The sequence below is a fragment of the Octopus sinensis genome, linkage group LG22, assembly GCF_006345805.1.
Source record: "Octopus sinensis linkage group LG22, ASM634580v1, whole genome shotgun sequence".
In the NCBI taxonomy this organism is placed as follows: domain Eukaryota; kingdom Metazoa; phylum Mollusca; class Cephalopoda; order Octopoda; family Octopodidae; genus Octopus; species Octopus sinensis.
Genome location: NC_043018.1, coordinates 7,952,570 through 7,970,892, shown reverse-complemented (window position 1 = coordinate 7,970,892; position 18,323 = coordinate 7,952,570). Strand labels below are relative to the sequence as shown.

At 37.8% G+C, this 18,323-nt stretch overlaps 1 protein-coding gene across 2 annotated transcripts in view; it reads right to left on the bottom strand.

The window, feature by feature from the left end:
* Positions 1-18,323, bottom strand: part of LOC115223094 (B-cell linker protein-like) — a 114,051-nt gene that overhangs the window by 58,101 nt on the left and 37,627 nt on the right. For both annotated transcript variants that reach the window (XM_036512330.1, XM_036512331.1), the window contains 4 exons: positions 17,615-17,699; positions 8,828-8,860; positions 7,709-7,741; positions 423-517 (listed from right to left, as the gene is read on the bottom strand). In XM_036512330.1, the coding sequence (XP_036368223.1) occupies positions 423-517; positions 7,709-7,741; positions 8,828-8,860; positions 17,615-17,699 (246 nt within the window). The remainder of the gene's footprint in view (positions 1-422; positions 518-7,708; positions 7,742-8,827; positions 8,861-17,614; positions 17,700-18,323) is intronic.

Genomic DNA, 18,323 nt, shown 5'->3' with positions numbered 1-18,323 from the left:
GGCCTTGAATGCAGAGGGCATGAGAAGACTGGAAAGAAATAAAGTGAGCTTGATTTGTTTGATGTGCAATGTTAACGTACATGAACAACGTAGCATAAATATGCTGAAAGAAAACCTGAGCATAAAAGGAATCAAGCGTAGTGCGCAAGAAAGAAGACTGCACCGGTGAAAACATGTGCTGCATTTGGATGAGGACAGTATAATGTGGTTGTTTGATGTGCTAGAAATAAGAAACAAAATCACACCCTATTGTCCAAAATCACAACCGATTGTCGTGAAAAAGGAAGGATGTATTAAATACTCAAATCCTGGGTACAGAAAAAGGTGAAGCAGTCATGGCTGGAATATCTTTGGTCCTTAATCTTCTCTATCAGAGCTGACCAGGGCTGAACAAAAACTACAACAACCATAAATAAACTTACATTTGCCTCTGAACTAAATTTATTCTGTTCCCTCGTTATGTGCTGGCTATCTTTTTTACGTATTGGAGGAATTGGAGGTGGTATTATGTTGTTACCTGTGAACATAAATTGAAAATGATAATTTTAATTATTACATAATTAATTTAAAATTCATAATTTCTTACATTGATGCAGGCATGGCTGTGTGGTTAAGAAGTTTACTTCCCAAACAGGTGGTCTCAGGTTCAGTCTCACTGTGTAACACATTGGATAAGCATCTTCTGTTGTAGCTTCAAGTTGTCTACAGTATCTTAAGTGGATATGAAAAGGTAAAGTTACCTTCTCGAGTCATACCAACTCATAAAGCCTGGTTTCCAAGTTTCCATATGGGGTGCTGGTCCATAGCAGGATTACTCATTTTTGCCAGCTGAGTGGACTGGAGCAACATGAAATGAAGTGTTTTGCTCAAGAACACAACGCATTGCCTTGTCCAGGAACAGAAACCACAATCCTGCAATCATGAGACCAGCACTCTAAGCCACGTGCCTCCACTTAAGTGGATATGATAGATGGTAACTGAAAGAAGCCCATCGCATATTGGTGTATACTCTTGTCTTGATAGGCAGTGCTTTTATGTGAAGGCACATAGCTCAGTGGTTAAAGTGTCAGGCTCACAATCATGTGGTGGTGAGTTTGATTCTCAGACTGAGCCGAGTGTTGTGTTCTTGAGCAAGACACTTTAATTCATGTTAGCTGTAGAAATGAGTTGCAATGTCACTGATGCCAAGTTGTATTGGCCTTTGCCTTTCCCTTGGATAACATCAGTGGCATGGAGTGGTTGATATGTGTGGGCAGCTGCTGGTCTTCCATAAACAACCTTGCCCAGACTTGTGCCTCAGACGGGAACTTTTTAGGTGTAGTCCCATGATCATTCCTGACCAAAAGGGGTCTTTACCTTTTTTACCTTTTTTGACTCTGATCTTGACATAATGTTAGATGGCTGACATTATGAGATGTCACCTTTATACAAGCGATGTAGTTCTTTTCCAGTTTGCCCTGAGAAACATGAGGAAATATTACATCGCTTGGAGACAAGTGAGGGTTGGTGTCAGGAAAGGCACCCAGCTGTAGAAATTCATGCCCACAAAAATTCCATCTGACTCATGCCAGCATGGAAGCAAGAACGTTAAATGATGATGATGATGATGGCGGCAGTGATGACGACAACAACAACAATGATGATGATGAATCTCTTCCATAGTAACAGGGCCAAAATTTTAATAATAATAATGAAATTATTGTATACAGTGCTCAGGTGCACCACAACTTGTCAGAAAGTGCGTATAAAGCATATGCAGTAATGTACAAATGTCTGGGAAGTGAACAGTGTATGAGTCAGATACATGCTTGTGTGTGTATGGAGGGGAGAAAATCAGGTGTAGTTTTGGCGAATCTCAGGAAGCATGGAAGTTTTGAAGGATGCAGTGCTCCGACAACAAACAACTGATGCTGGCAGTTTGTTCCATGCTTCAGAAACTCTTAGCGTGAAAAAATGTTTCCGAAAGTCATGGGAGCTGTGCTGTTTTCTGACTTTGTAAATATGCCGACGGGTGGAGTTTGAAAAGGTGCTCAGAGTTATTGTTTGTAAGATGGTTAATAATTTTATGGGTGTCTGCCAAGTCAGCTGCCAGACATTGGAGTTTCAATGTGTCCATGCCCAGGGAAGTAAGGCATTCAGAATAAGGCAAATGCCTGATGGAGGGTATACTCTTTGTTGCACGTCACTGAACGGTTTCCAGATGATTAATATCCTGGGCAAGATAGGGGTTCCAGACTGGTGATGGAAATTTAAATAGGTTCTATGTATATGTGTTACTTATAACTACTTTAGTTCCTTATTAACTGCATTCATGGCTATCATAGCTGCTTCCTAACAATCTTCCAGTCTTCCTGAATCAAAAAACAAATTTGTTGATGTTTTTTTAAAACAACATTTAGCCTTTAGATATAGACAATAGGAAAAAAATAACTGTGCCTCCCCTCATTAAGAGAAACATCCAAATGTTTTTAATCCTCTGTTCTCTCTCCAAAAATGTCTAAATTTTGGTGGAGAAAATTATGAAAGAAATAAGTGTAAACTGATGTTGATGACCTGAGCAACTTGGGGAGACGTAGGAGGACAATGGTGATGGTGGTGGTGATGGGTGGTGAGGTTAGGAGGCAGTGCTTTATGGTAGTGGTGGCCACAGTAATAGTGGAGGTAGGTGGTGGTGGTGATGATGGTTTCTTTTATTCGCCACAAACGCACCAAGTGTGGAGGGTTACACAAATATCAAGCGACAAAAATCAAACGAGGTAAAAACGTATTGCACAATATTACGAATAAATGATGATACAGGGTTTCTGATGAAGAACTTCCACCTAGTGTCAATGAAGGAATCTCACAAGTTCAATATTATCCTCATCAAGGACGGCAAATTCTCTCTGTCTTTTTCTCAACTGGTCTCCTTTCTATTTTCACCATTCTCATCTACTTTGTAACGAATTTGCTTGGAGAGAGCACTACTACTATTACTACAACTACTACTGCTACTGCTGCTGCTGTTGTTGTTAAGCAACAAGGCGGGTAAGGGTGATTAGGTGATGGTCTAGGGCTTAGGGGCGGGAGACACCAGACCTTGGAAGAAAAAAAAAACTTTGGTCGTCTTGTTGTAGTCGAGGGCTCTTTGTTGACGCCCAACACCACTGGGAGGTGGCCCCTCGAAGTTGCTGGAAATGGAAATCTCCAGGTCAAAATCCTTGAACGGCTGCTGCTGCTGCTGTTACTACTACTACTACTATGCTGCTGCTGTTACTACTACTACTACTACTACTACAACTATGCTGCTGCCGTTACTACTACCACTACTACTGCCACCACCACCACCACCACCACTGTATTAGATTGGTCAAATCTTTACAATGTCCAACAAAATATTTAGCATATTTAAAATTACAGCCTACCAAGATCAACTTTGCCCTTCATTCTTTCAGAGTAAATAAATAATGTACCAGTCACATACTGAGGGTGATCTAATTGACTGTTACTCTCCCTGCCACTTATTTCTGGCCTCTTGCCTTTCTGAGAATCAATCACTGAAGTTGCTTTTGTTGGTGCTGCTGTCTTTGTCATCATCATCATCATCATCATCACCATCATCACCAACAGTACACCTGTTCTTTTTTTTTTTTTGTCCTTTTTTGTTTTCTAAACGACTCATTCATTGTTTACTTCCTGTGCATATTCTACGTACCGTTCATGCAGTTTTGGTTACTTTTTCTGATGAGTTGTAGTACAGCACCTGAGCACTGCATAAATAAATTCATTATTATATCATTGCCATTTTCCAGCCCCCACCCCACCTTTACTTCCTTTTCAAGAGGAAGTGCAAAAAAAAATCAAAGGGTTTAATGAAAACGTTAAGTCTTTGTGTTTAGTCTTTTCAATCCCATCTCCCATGTAACTTCTTTGATTTTTGGCATCAGGCACCAAACAGAAGTAAACTACCAACTCCACCCTTGTTAGTGTCTTGCTGTCACAAATGTATTGGATCAGTGATTGATCCATTGAAAACCTGTAATCAATAGTGCTATTAGTTCACAAAATGCAAGATAAAGAATCAATAATTTTTTTAACATAGAGTATAATGGTTAGTCTTGGTTAGTCTTAGTAGGGGAAGCATGTTATTTCAGAGCATCAGGAATCATTGCAATACAAATAGAAGAATTGGAGATAGGGGCCAGTGGTTTTAGGTGTGATGAGGAGTCAAGGTTTGCCCATCAGAAAGTTGGTCGTTTCTTTGGAATTTGGTTCAACAGTTTAAAATGTGTGTGTGTGTGTGTGTGTGTGTGCAAGTTGCTATAGTATCTTGCTTAGAAAAATAACAGAAAAAATAATTGCTAAAAAGCCATAAAAAAAACAAAACAAACAAATTTGTTAACTCAAAAGGATGTAACTTAATTTGTAACTACGGTGATGAGGTATATAAAGTCAAGTACATTCATACCAAGTAGGTTATTGACAAAACACTAAGTTATCAGTTTGTGTCTGACTTAGTAGGTGAACGTGTCTGGAAAATTCTCCGTAAGCAATTTTCTGTGGGAATCCACTGTAAAAAATTTGCCATGGGAAAATTTGCCGTAAGAAGTTTTGTCATAAAAGAGTCACACTAAAAATAAGAAAACTCATTATAAAGAAATGACTTTTTTCCAGTTAGTAGGTTTGTTGATGAAGTTACCATTGTAATTTTTTCTTTTGCAATTTATTTATTTTTTTTTTACAGTGAATTTTTCCTACAGTAAAACTGCTTACGGTGAAATTTCCTACAACCATGAGATAAATGGAGATCAGACAAAAGAAAAAAATTCTTATCACTGCAGAAAGATTTACCCTGATATACACTAATAGATATATAAATATACACTTTCTGTCACACTCTAACCCAGTGCTTTTCAAACTTTTTGCTGGAGCGGAACCCCAAGGAAGCATTCCCTGGCTCGGGGAACCCCTGTGCAATAATTTAATAGTTTTATGCACACATACCTGCAGAGGAGAATTTAAAATTACTGCCGATTTTAGCAGTTTTGTAACTTCTTGCGGAACCCCTGGACTGTACTGGCAGAACCCTGGTTGAAAACCACTGCTCTAACCTTTCATAATCTGATACATGATCACCTCCTCCTCTTTAGCAAGACACCTGTTTCTGTCTCTCCATCACACTCTCACCTTTCATCATCTGACACAAGATCACCTCTTCCAATGCCCCTTCCCCTCTTGCCTTGCAAGTTAGTTGGTGACCTTTCTGGTGCTGGTGCCACTTAAAATGCATCCAGTCCACATTGTGAAGTGGTTGACAGTTGGAAGGGCATCCAGCTGTAAAAACCATGCCAAAATAGACACAGTAGCCTGGGGTAGTCTTCTACCTGGTTGGCTCTTGTAAAACTGTCCAACCCATGCCAGTATTGTAAGCAGACATTAAACAATGATGATAATGATAATATATATATATATATATTTAATGTAGGTTAAAATTTTTCTGAAAGAAAATTTTATCAATGGCCAGCATATTAAAAAATACCTTTAAAGGTTAAAATTATAAACAACTTATAAATAAGGGCAAACGAAAAAATTTCTAATGCCACATATGCCGAAAATTGGACATATTGTCCATAACCATATAATTTTTTACAATATGCACGCTACTCGAAAAAAAGGCTGACAGAAATTTCCAAAAAATTCCATTATTACCATATCGGACCGATTTCAGGGTTAGTTCATAAGAACCCTCCCTTCGTCAGTGATAAATGTGGCAAAAGAAATAAATGAGATACTTACTCATACCCATGGAAGAAGCAAAACACTAAGTCATGAGCACAATTAAGTACCCCAAATAAATCCAAAACAGAAATACTCCAGCCCATTCAAGATACGTGCGATTCGAACTGAGGATCTCACAGAGTGAAAGAGTCCGGAAGTGAACACTATTAAATTTATATTTAATGTAGGATAAAATTTTTTCGAAAAAATTTTTTAGCAATGGCCAGCATATTAAAAAATACCTTTAAAGGTTAAAATTATAAACAACTACAGATGCTTTATTACAAAGATGATAGATGGCTACCCTGCATTATATAATGGGTGGGTAGGAATAGCTGGGAAGAAAATGGGTTGGTAGTGATGGAGTATCATAGCAACCCCTCAGTGTGCAAGGCAAGATATAGACAGGGGAGGGGGAAAAGGAGAGTGGGTGGGTGGGCTATATGAGCATGAGCGGAGAATAAGAGATGGTTAGAAATGGAGGTAAAGGTGAATGTAATAAGAGATGAAGGTGAAGTACGATGGGAAATATCAGTTCAGGGTGGGGGAATGAAATACAATATGGCATAAAACATTCTCATGCCAACATATTCATATTGGCACACACTCAAATTTCCTTACAACAATACCTTAACCTTTTAGCATTTAAACCGACCATATTTGCCCAAAATATTCTATCTAATGTCATTCTAAAAATTTCGGTCTTACGGAGGCGATGACAAGTGATCAGGACCTTTGGTGATTTGCTGTGCTTGAGAAAACTCATCAAGCCAAGTGAAATTGCAGTTGTGGCTGGTGCTAGTGATACGTAAAAGGCACCCACTAAACTCTTGGAGTGATTGGCATTAGGAAGGACATTCAGCCATAGAAACCAAGCCAAATCAGATTGGAACATGGTACAGTTCTCCAGCTTATCAGTTTCAGTCAAACCAGCTAACCCAATGGTTCTTGACTGAGGTCTGTATGGCCCCTGAGAGTCCATATAAGATTTTATGGGGTCTACACAACAAAATAATAAATTGGGGATCCACAATACTATTTTGAGGCCTCATGAAAAAATTTTGATTTAGATGTTTGTGTTGGTGGGTATTGCAAGAAAGAGATAGGTTTCTTTCTCTAATGTTTTCCATAGTTCGACTTACACGAGTTAATGTGTGAAAAACGAAATAGGAATTTCGAAAGAAGTTTCTATAAAACTAGATTTTAAGCATTGAATGTCTATGGGAGAACATCAGAATAAAATAACAATCAAAGGGGTCCATAGATAAAAATTGGTCGAGGACCCCTGGTCTAACCCATAACATCATGAAGAGCAGACACTAAATGATGATGATGGTAATGACATCATCAAAATTTTGGAGACACAAGAAAATGCATGATTAATTCCAAATGAAGTAAATAAATAAGCTTAACATTTGACAGAATGATCTGAATGCTAAAGGTTTAATCATTTTGCTTTTTATCACATTGAGAAATATCACTTGTTTCTATCTTCACAGCATTATATCCTCATTTGTTGTAACTCACTGAACATTTAATCTACAACCATTGTGAATACAAGTGAGTCAGAGATGAAAGTCAAGGTCTCCTTCCATAAACAGAATAAGATTTATTTTAAAGTATGTGTAAAGATTTAGATAAGGCTAATCATTTTGTAACTTATCTCTTCCATTTCACTTCCTTCTTTTGACTTATTAAGAGTTTTTATTATAGCACAAATAAACTTAAGGCTTGGGGTATACATATATTGTATGTTCAAGCATACAAGTCGACATGGTATATAGTGTAAACATTCAAATATTAGCAAAATTTTTTATAAATGTTATAGAAAAAACTACATCTCTGATATCATACATATCTCCTGTTATCTAAGTATTAATGGTCTCACATGATAGTACCATTGTTCATCAAAGATTAGAACAATAACTGATTGAAGTAGGGACATACGTACGTGGGGGCAGGGCTGGAGATGTGGACAGTTTCTCTGAAAACAGAAACAAAAGAATAAAACAAAGTAAAGAAGTAATTAACAAAATTTGATAAGAATTAATGAAATTATATATTTTACAAGTCATAAGAAAATAAAAAGGCAAAGCAGTAAATGATCATCTTATGAAGTCCATTAGCTTACAACTGTTTCTGCTATAAGATGCAGGGGACTCGTGGTTGAGTGATGGAGTAACAACTTATAGCTTCATCAGAGCCTTGAATATGAAGTGCAATTTATTTAGGAAAAGCATTACCAATGAGAAAGCCAACACCTATGTCAGGGATGAAAGAAAGGACTCCTTCCATAAATACTCTTTTACTTGTTTCAGTCATTTGACTGTAGCCATGCTGGAGCACCACCTTTAGTCAAGCAAATCGACCCCAGAACTTATTCTTTGTAAGCCTAGTACTTATTCTATCGGTCTCTTTTGCCGAACCAATAAGTGACGGGGACGTAAACACACCAGCATCAGTTGTCAAGCGATGTTGGGGGACAAACACAGACACAAACATATACACACACACACATACATATATATATATACATATATACGACGGGCTTCTTTCAGTTTCTGTCTACCAAATCCACTCACAAGGTTTTAGTCGGCCTGAGATTATAGTAGAAGACACTTGCCCAAGATGCCATGCAGTGGGACTGAACCCAGAACCATGTGGTTCGTAAGCAAGCTACTTACCAGACAGCCACTCCTACACCTAGAATAAAATTAATCTAAAGTATGTATACAGATTGGTATATCCAGATTTAGATAAGGGTAATTATTTTGTAACTCATCCCTTCCATTTCATTTCCTTCTTTTGACTTATTAAGATTCTTTATTATAGCACAAATTAACTTAAGGCTTGGGGTATACATATACTGTATGACCAAGCATACAAGTCGACATGGTATATAGTGTAAACATTTAAATAGTAGCAAAATGTTTTTTAAATGTTATAGAAAAAACTACATCTCTGATATCATACATATCTCCTGTTATCTAGGTATTAATGGTATCACATGATAGCACCTTTGTTCATCAAAGATTAGAACAATAACTGATTGAAGTAGGGACATACGTACGTGGGGACAAGGCTGGAGATGTGGACAGTTTCTCTGAAAACAGAAACAAAAGAATAAAACAAAGTAAAGAAGTAATTAACAAAATTTGATAAGAATTAATGAAATTATATATTTTACAAGTCATAAGAAAATAAAAAGGCAAAGCAGTAAATGATCATCTTATGAAGTCCATTAGCTTACAACTGTTTCTGCTATAAGATGCAGGGGACTCGTGGTTGAGTGATGGAGTAACAACTTATAGCTTCATCAGAGCCTTGAATATGAAGTGCAATTTATTTACGAAAAGAATTACATTTATGCATATATATAGGCGCAGGAGTGGCTGTGTGGTAAGTAGCTTGCTAACCAACCACATGGTTCCAGGTTCAGTCCCACTGCGTGGCATCATGGGCAAGTGTCTTCTACTATAGCCTCAGGCCGACCAAAGCCTTGTGAGTGGATTTGGTAGACGGAAACTGAAAGAAGCCCATCGTATATATGTATATATATGCGTGTGTGTGTTTGTGTGTCTGTGTTTGTCCCCCTAGCATTGCTTGACAACCGATGCTGGTGTGTTTACGTCCCCGTCACTTAGCGGTTCAGCAAAAGAGACCGATAGAATAAGTACTGGGCTTACAAAAGAATAAGTCCCAGGGTCGAGTTGTTCGATTAAAGGTGGTGCTCCAGCATGACTGCAGTCAAATGACTGAAACAAGTAAAAGAGTAAAAGAGTATATATATATATATATATATATATATATATATATATATATACGTTTAAATATTTGTTGTGCAAGATTTTTTATGTGAAGTCGTGTGTTGAAACAGATATTGTTATATTTCGGAATGGTCATATTGCCAGTTTAGCCATAAAAACACACGCACTATATATTTGGTGTTATTTTGCTTCAGTGATATTTATTTTTTACATTAATCTTAATCTTATTTCGGCCAAAGTTCTTTCGTCACACTCCTGTGACCGCATCAGTGGTCCTTTGTTTTCTTCTCACTTACTTGTGTCTCTCCTTACTAACCGTCAGCCATTTTGTATTTCTATTGTATGTCTTCATTTGCGCATGCTTATATCTCTATGTGCGTCTATGTTTATTTAGTGTGTGTGTGGGGGGGATGCCTGTAATATTTGTATCTTCTGGTTATATACATTCTTGTAATTTGTATTTTGTTTTTGTTGTTGTTGCTTTTGTTCTAAGTTTGTTCATGTGTTTTACATCCACCCATTATTATCATTACATATGCTTGTATGTATGTATAACAACAATATTAGTAATAATAATAATAAATCTAATCTTCAACGTATGCGACAAAACTTACTGCATGAACCGAATTTATCCAACAACATTACCCTTCAACAAAAGAGTATACATCCCAAGACGTACTAATGACCACATGGAAGCACAGTTCACTATAGCTAGGACCAAACTTAGACAGATTTTAGGATTATACATTAAGAGACAGAGACAGAATAAGACAGATGCCCAACAACTAGGGATTAAACCTGCATGTGGCCTACAGAAGCTCATTCAGCGCACGAGGAACGGAGAGGTGATATGCCTTCCCACGGATAAGTCCGGCAGGATGTCAATAGACAGCTTACCGAACTACATCCAGGCAATGCAACCTCATATCGCCAATACAAAAGTAACAACTGTACAGGCGCATGAGGAGAGAGAAAAGGTCCTCAATGCCCACATGATGATGTGGACAATTGTTCTGGGACCTCAGAAACGTACTGCAAAGAATTTCCAAGCCTGGAACAATGATATCCCGGCACTGTATGGACTTTGCAAGGACCATAAAGGTTTTACTGACCCTATAGCAGGACCACCAACAAGACCAGTCTGTGGAGCGAATATCGCTAGCAATTACAGAATCTCCTACTTCCTCTCAATGATCATACGCCCTATAATCAGGATGTCACCTGATGTGTGTGACAGCACAGAAGATCTCCTAAGCAGGATCAGTGACTGTAACAAAACTTGTGACTTGACAGGATGTATAGTAGGTAGCATGGATGTGGTATCCCTATACCCATCGATTGACGTAGATTTTGCAGTGGGGAAGTGCGTGGAGATGATCAACGAGAGCCAGGTGGAGTTCTGTAATGTCGACACAGAAGAACTGGGCCTCCTACTTAGACTGACATATAATAGTGAATACTTAGATAAACATAATCTTAGTAGTTTCTGCCCCAGTAGATGTTAAGAGGTAGACCGCCTACAATTACTTCTATGGCTAGGAAGACACATATAGAAAGATGGCGCGGATGGACCAGAGCCATACGGAGCCCCGCAAATGTCCATCAGGTAAAGAAAATGATCGCACATGCACTAGGAGCTAGTATAAGAGTTACCCTAAAAGGCCACACATTTAAATTTAATAATAAAATATATGCCCAGGACGAGGGGGCAGCCATTGGTGTTAGTATCGCTGGTGATGTGGCCAACCTCTTCATGGTATGGTGGGACAGAAGGCTTAAAGAATGCCTACTGCAGAAATCCATACTCGTAAACATGTACTCTCGCTATGTTGATGATATCAATATAGTAGTAAAGGCACCCCCACAAGAGAGTACTGTTGATATAGTAATAGAAACTAATACTATGGAGAGCATCCAGCAAATAGCTAACTCCATCCACCAGAGTATTAAGGTCACAATAGACTACCCCACTAAACACCCCAACCATAGACTACCAGTACTAGACACTGAACTCTGGCTAGAAATTGTGAAAAATAAAACCCAAATCCTTCATTCATACTATGCAAAACCTATGGCCTCAAAATACCTGATCCACCGGAACTCAGCCATTGCAGGCAATGCCAAATTCAATATTTTGATGGCAGACCTCGTCAGAATAATGAGAAATGTGTCACGCATGTGCGAGCCTACAGAATTAAAGAGACACATACAGTATTTCATTCACCGCATGCAGTTCTCAGGTTACAGCCATAAAGAAAGGATCAGAGTATACAAAGGAGCCATGAAGAAATTTGATAATATATTATGTAATGATAGGAATGGGATTTGCCCACTCTATAGGAACAAGTCATGGAACACTATAGAAAGGACAAAAAAGAAAATAGGGAAGGCCAACTCTTGGTATGATAGCCATAAATACCAGAGTGTCATGTTCGTTGACACCACCCCTGGAGGTGAACTAGCGTACCGCTTTAGAAGGACCCTAGATAAACTTAAACTAAGAATTAAGGTTGTTGAAAAGCCAGGCAACCCTATCAGATCTATAATTGGTAGAAGCTATCCTTTTAGTAGAACTCTCTGTACGGATAACTATTGCACTGTATGTAGATTTAGCCCACAAACGAACTGTAAAGCCAGAAATGTGGTCTATAGTATAAGATGTATAGAGGGACGATGCAGTAACAAGACAGTAACATACGTAGGGGAAACTGCAAGAAGCATTGGTGAGTGGGTGAATGAACATTGGAGACAACTCAAGGAAGGTAAAAGCTCATCGATTCTGTACCAACACGCCGAACAAGAACACGGGGGATCAATCAATAACATAGAGATTAAGATATTGTCCACACATAGAACAGATGCAACAATTAGACAAATTACAGAAGCTACACATATAATAGAAAATAAACCTAGCCTGAATAGAAAACTAGAATGGAGCAATAGCGCACACCACAACATATGACAATAGTGGATCCTGCAAACATAATAAATACACAGGTAATTAAAGAAATAGAAATGAATATCTATATGTGTATGTATGTGTGTATATATGTATGTATATGTATATGTATGTATATATATATATATGTATATGTATATATTTTTTTTTTTTCGATTAGATTTATTATTATTATTACTAATATTGTTGTTATACATACATACAAGCATATGTAATGATAATAATGGGTGGATGTAAACACATGAACAAACTTAGAACAAAAGCAACAACAACAAAAACAAAATACAAATTACAAGAATGTATAACCAGAAGATACAAATATTACAGGCATCCCCCCCACCCACAACACACTAAATAAACATAGACGCACATAGAGATATAAGCATGCGCAAATGAAGACATACAATAGAAATACAAAATGGCTGACGGTTAGTAAGGAGAGACACAAGTAAGTGAGAAGAAAACAAAGGACCACTGATGCGGTCACAGGAGTGTGACGAAAGAACTTTGGCCGAAATAAGATTAAGATTAATGTAAAAAATAAATATCACTGAAGCAAAATAACACCAAATATATAGTGCGTGTGTTTTTATTGGCTAAACTGGCAATATGACCATTCCGAAATATAACAATATCTGTTTCAACACACGACTTCACATAAAAAATCTTGCACAACAAATATTTAAACGTATATATATATATATATATATATATATATATATATATACTCTTTTACTTGTTTCAGTCATTTGACTGCGGTCATGCTGGAGCACCACCTTTAATCGAACAACTCGACCCCGGGACTTATTCTTTTGTAAGCCCAGTACTTATTCTATCGGTCTCTTTTGCTGAACCGCTAAGTGACGGGGACGTAAACACACCAGCATCGGTTGTCAAGCAATGCTAGGGGGACAAACACAGACACACAAACATATACTGTATGTCCAAGCATACAAGTTGACATGGTATATAGTGTAAACATTCAAATATTGTCCATTTCTCTTCAAATCCTGCTGCATCTCATATGAAAATTTTCGTCCTTCAAAAATCCTTTTTGTGTATAAGTCAACCTACACCTTTACTATGAATTGTGGTCAGAAAAATTCGACTTGCATGCCAGAAAATATGGTGATTGTAATAGTTTTGTCAAGTGGAAGGTATTTCTCTGAAACTGGTAAGATTAATGCAAGAAAAAAAAACTGGAAAATTGATGGCTGTGGAAAGAAACAAGGACAAGGCGAAAATTCCAGATGGATAATGTTTCGAGAAGGAAGGAATAAATAAATTGATTGGTGCTGGGTCAAGAGGCAAGGATTACATTATAAGTGACCAGCAGAGGAGACACAAGGGCATTAAATCAACCTGGGTACGAGTGGCAATAGACCAATGAGTTCCAACAAGCAGAAACCATTTATTAAGAAGGTCAGAATCTTGAGAATTACAAAAAAAAAAAAAAATGTATGCCACAAAAACTGCTGCTTGTCTTTGAATGAAAACAGTTTACTGATAATGGTCTTGTCAAATGAATTTGAACCATGTGTTTTTGTAAAAAAAATTTGTTACATCCATTTTTCAATACCAAGTGTGGGTAAGATAGTTTTACAAATATTGACATTTACATATTGTAGGAGTGGTTAGTTTTTATTTGTTTCAGTTAGATGACTTAACCTGTTTACTTCTAACCTCTCCACTTGAATCTGTATCCTGGGGCCCAAACCCCTGGTTGTAGTTGTAAGTTTTGACCCCACACTCCTATGACCCACAAACAACCTATTGTTTCTCTTCCACCTAACTCTACAAGAGCTTCTTATTGGAACAAGGGCTTCTTATTGGAACAAGGAGCTCTTAGGAATGAGAAATATGTCAAGTACGAACATTTATGCAACACAGCAATTGAGAAAAGTGAGTGGAAAATTTCTTCTAGAAAAAAACATATCCTTGCTTTTTATAATAGCGTTCACTTTGAATAGTCAACTACTTGGGTTAGCTCATTATTTTGTACAATTTTTGATTTCCAGTGTAGCAGTAAAGGCGAGTGGATTGGAGTAACATGAAATAAAGTATCTTGCTTAAGGACACACTGCATCAATTGGAATTGAACTCATGTTCTTATGATTGTGAGCTGAATACCCCTAACCATTAAGCCACATGCTTTCACATATAAAGATGTAGATGTAAGGAAACAGGTAAATAATGACAACCATCACCAGAGCAATAACTATCTTCCCTGCATAGCTTGGAGGAGACCCCCTTCGGTCATGAATGACCATGGGATTGCACCTAGAAGGTTACCCTCCGAGGCACAAGTCAGAGCAAGATTGTTTGAAGCCCAAGCATACCGGCCTCCTCTCTCCATGCCACTGATGTTATCCAAGGTAAAAGTAAAGGCCGATACAGCTTGGCACCAGTGAAGTCGCAACTCATTTCTACAGCTGAGTTAACTGATGATGAGGCATAGGTAGAAGGAAACAGTTGGTATGCATCAAGTGTACTGAAGTCAGATTAGTGTCACAAAGGGCAAAGATCCCCTTCGGTCATGAATGACCATGGGATTGCACCTAGAAGGTTACCCTCCGAGGCACAAGTCAGAGCAAGATTGTTTATAGAAGACCAGCAGTCACCCATGCATACCAGCTTCTCCTCTCCACGCCACTGATGTTATCCAAGGGAAAATCAAAGGGGCTGATACAGCTTGGCACCTGTGATGTCGCAACTCATTTCTACAGCTGAGTGAACTGGAGCAACATGAAATAAAGTGTCTTGCTCAAGAACACAGCACGCAGTTCGGTCCGGGATTCGAGCTCACATCCTCACAATCGTAAGCTCTACACTCTAACCACTAAGCCATGCATAGCTTATACTTAGAATTAATACTGATCAAATGACATTTTCATCATGATCTAAATGATTATCTACTGACTACCCTAGATCTACATATCTTCTCCGAATATTTAAATTGTCAGTAAAAATTTAAACAGGGCAGGAATTTTGCCATAAACATTCTTCAAGCTGACGTGTGAGACTGAAGAAATTAAGTATCATTGTACAATACCATCATGATGTGAAAAATACAATTCCTAAGTAGATTTGCTGAAAAAACTCCATTACCCTTTATACTGGTCAAACATTGTTAGTTTTACAACAGTCCATCTCCCTTAAAATGTTCTCCAATCCAAGCAGTATAACTTTGATAAGGATAGGATAGCCCTTAATTCTCTATCTGTCAAATATAGGATCGATTAATATGATTACAGCATTGCAGAATTTTGCAATTTACCAATTTATCCGAAACACACATAAGCTGATTAAAGAATGCATAATTCTACATCCGTTTTGTGTTCTTCTATTACAATCTGTGATCTGATAGTGAATTTATTTGGTGTTTGAATTTTGAACTTACAAATTGGAGAGGCAGCAGAAAGTTAAGTCTAATTCTACAGAGTGCTTACAAAGTATTCGCCTGGATTTAACAACCCCTTTTACGTATGTGTGAGTGTTTGAATGTGTGTATGCGTGAGGAATTAGACAGAGGCTCACTTCAGGAGCTAATTTCTAATTGTTGGTATTTTCCCTGAAATCCAACAATTTCCAAGCTCCAAGGTTGCTAGATTTAAGGGAGGTCCAGCCTGTGCAATAAATGCAATATACAGCATGCGGCAGAAGTCACACCCTTTTTTTATTTAGTAATTTTTATACTGTTTTACTTGTTTCAGTCATGTGACTGTGGCCATGCTGGAGCACCGCCTTTAGTCGAGCAAATCAACCCCAGGACTTATTCTTTGTAAGCCTAGTACTTATTCTATCGGTCTCTTCTGCCGAACCGCTAAGTAACGGGGACGTAAACATACTAGCATCGGTTGTCAAGCAATGTTGGGGAGACAAACACAGGCACACAAACATATACACACACACATATCTATACATATACAAGATGGGCTTCTTTCAGTTTCTGTCTACCAAATCTACTCACAAGGCTTTGGTTGGCCCGAGGCTATAGTAGAAGACACTTGCCCAAAGTTCCACGCAGTGGGACTGAACCTGGAACCATGTGGTTGGTAAGCAAGCTACTTACAACACAGCCACTCCTATGCTTATAGTAGAATTTTTTTTTTTTATTTAGTCATTTTTTATTGTACAAAAATTTATTATAGTGGTTAAAGAAACGAAAAAAATCAATTAATCAAAACAATATAATTAATTATGATAAAAAATTTAATCAACATGTTCAAAATGCTCCCCTTCATTTTTAGCACAATGCTGAATACTACCAGCAGCAATTCTACAAAACTTTTGACACATTTCCACTTTAATTGCAGAAAATTTACCAGAAATTGTTTGTTTTAATTCAAGAAAAGTTTTTGGTTTGAGGGAGCAAACAAAATCTTTCAATACACCTCACAAGAAAAAGTCAGGTGGTGTTAAGTCTGGTGATCGTGATGGCCACTCAATTCCTCTGCGTCGTCCTATCAACCTCTCCTCAAAATTTATATCATACAAAGCAAAAAAAAAAAATAATAAATAAAGTAGAAAACTATGAAAAAATACAAATAAAAAAGGGCATTCCTTCTGCTGCACCCTCTGTAATTAGTCATATTATTTCTAAATTGTTTTTTTTTTTCTTTCTAGTTTCAGCTCAGAGCTGTGACCATGCTGATGCACGGCCGTTTTGGGCTACACTGTTATTACTAAGAGCCTCCTCCAATATGTGGCACTTGGTGAAGAATGGAGTTTGATATAGCTACCCTCATTTGCACCTCTTGCCGTGAGGTAGGTTCATCTGGGACTCTCGACAGGAAGATGTCCAGCTTTGATTTAAAAACCGCTACATCTACTTTGTGCAAGTTCCTCAGACTCTTTGGGAGAATATTAAAAAGCTGTGGGCCCTTGAAATCCAGGCTGTTGCAGTAACTGGTCCTGAAGTGTGATGGCATTGCTGGGATCTTTGGCCCTATGCAGTGTCGTCCCTTTCTGGCATTGGTGTAGCTTTCAATGCCAAAATTTGGCACAATTCCTACCAGGATCTTCCAGACATATATTACTGCATACCTATCTCGTTTGCTCATGAAAAAATAAAAATGTTTCATGAAAAAAATAAAATGTTAATACAGTAAAAAGAAAAAAAAAGACTCACCTGGATATTTGAGTTCATTTAACTCAAGGTATCTTTGTGTGGGATAATCATAGTCCAGTTCATTGCCTGAAGAATCAACCTCAGACTAAAACAAAAATAAAGTAATAATGAAATCAATAATATTATTTACATAACACATGCAGTGTATTGATTAGCGATAAGTTTTTGAAGATGTTATCATTCAACCATGGTAGTGGTTGAATATAATAATAATAATAATAATAATAATAATAATAATAATGAAATTATTGTATACAGTGCTCAGGTGCACCACAACTTGTCAAAAAGTGCACATAAAGTATATGCAGTAATGTACACATGTCTGGGAAGTGAACAATGTATGAGTCAGATACATGCTTGTGTGTGTATGGAGGGGAGAAAATCAGGTGTAGTGTTGGTGAATCTCAGGAAGCATGGAAGTTTTGAAGGATGCAGTGCTCCGACAACTAACAACTGATGCCGGCAGTTTGTTCCATGCTTCAGCAACTCTCAGTGTGAAAAAATGTTTCCTGAAGTCATGGGAGCTGTGCTGTTTTCTGACTTTGTAAATATGTCCACGGGCGTTAGACGGGTGGAGTTTGAAAAGGTGCTCAGAGTTATTGTTTGTAAGATGGTTAATAATTTATGGGTGTCTGCCAAGTCAGCTGCCAGACATCGGAGTTTCAATGTGTCCATTCCCAGGGAAGTAAGGCGTTCAGAATAAGGCAAA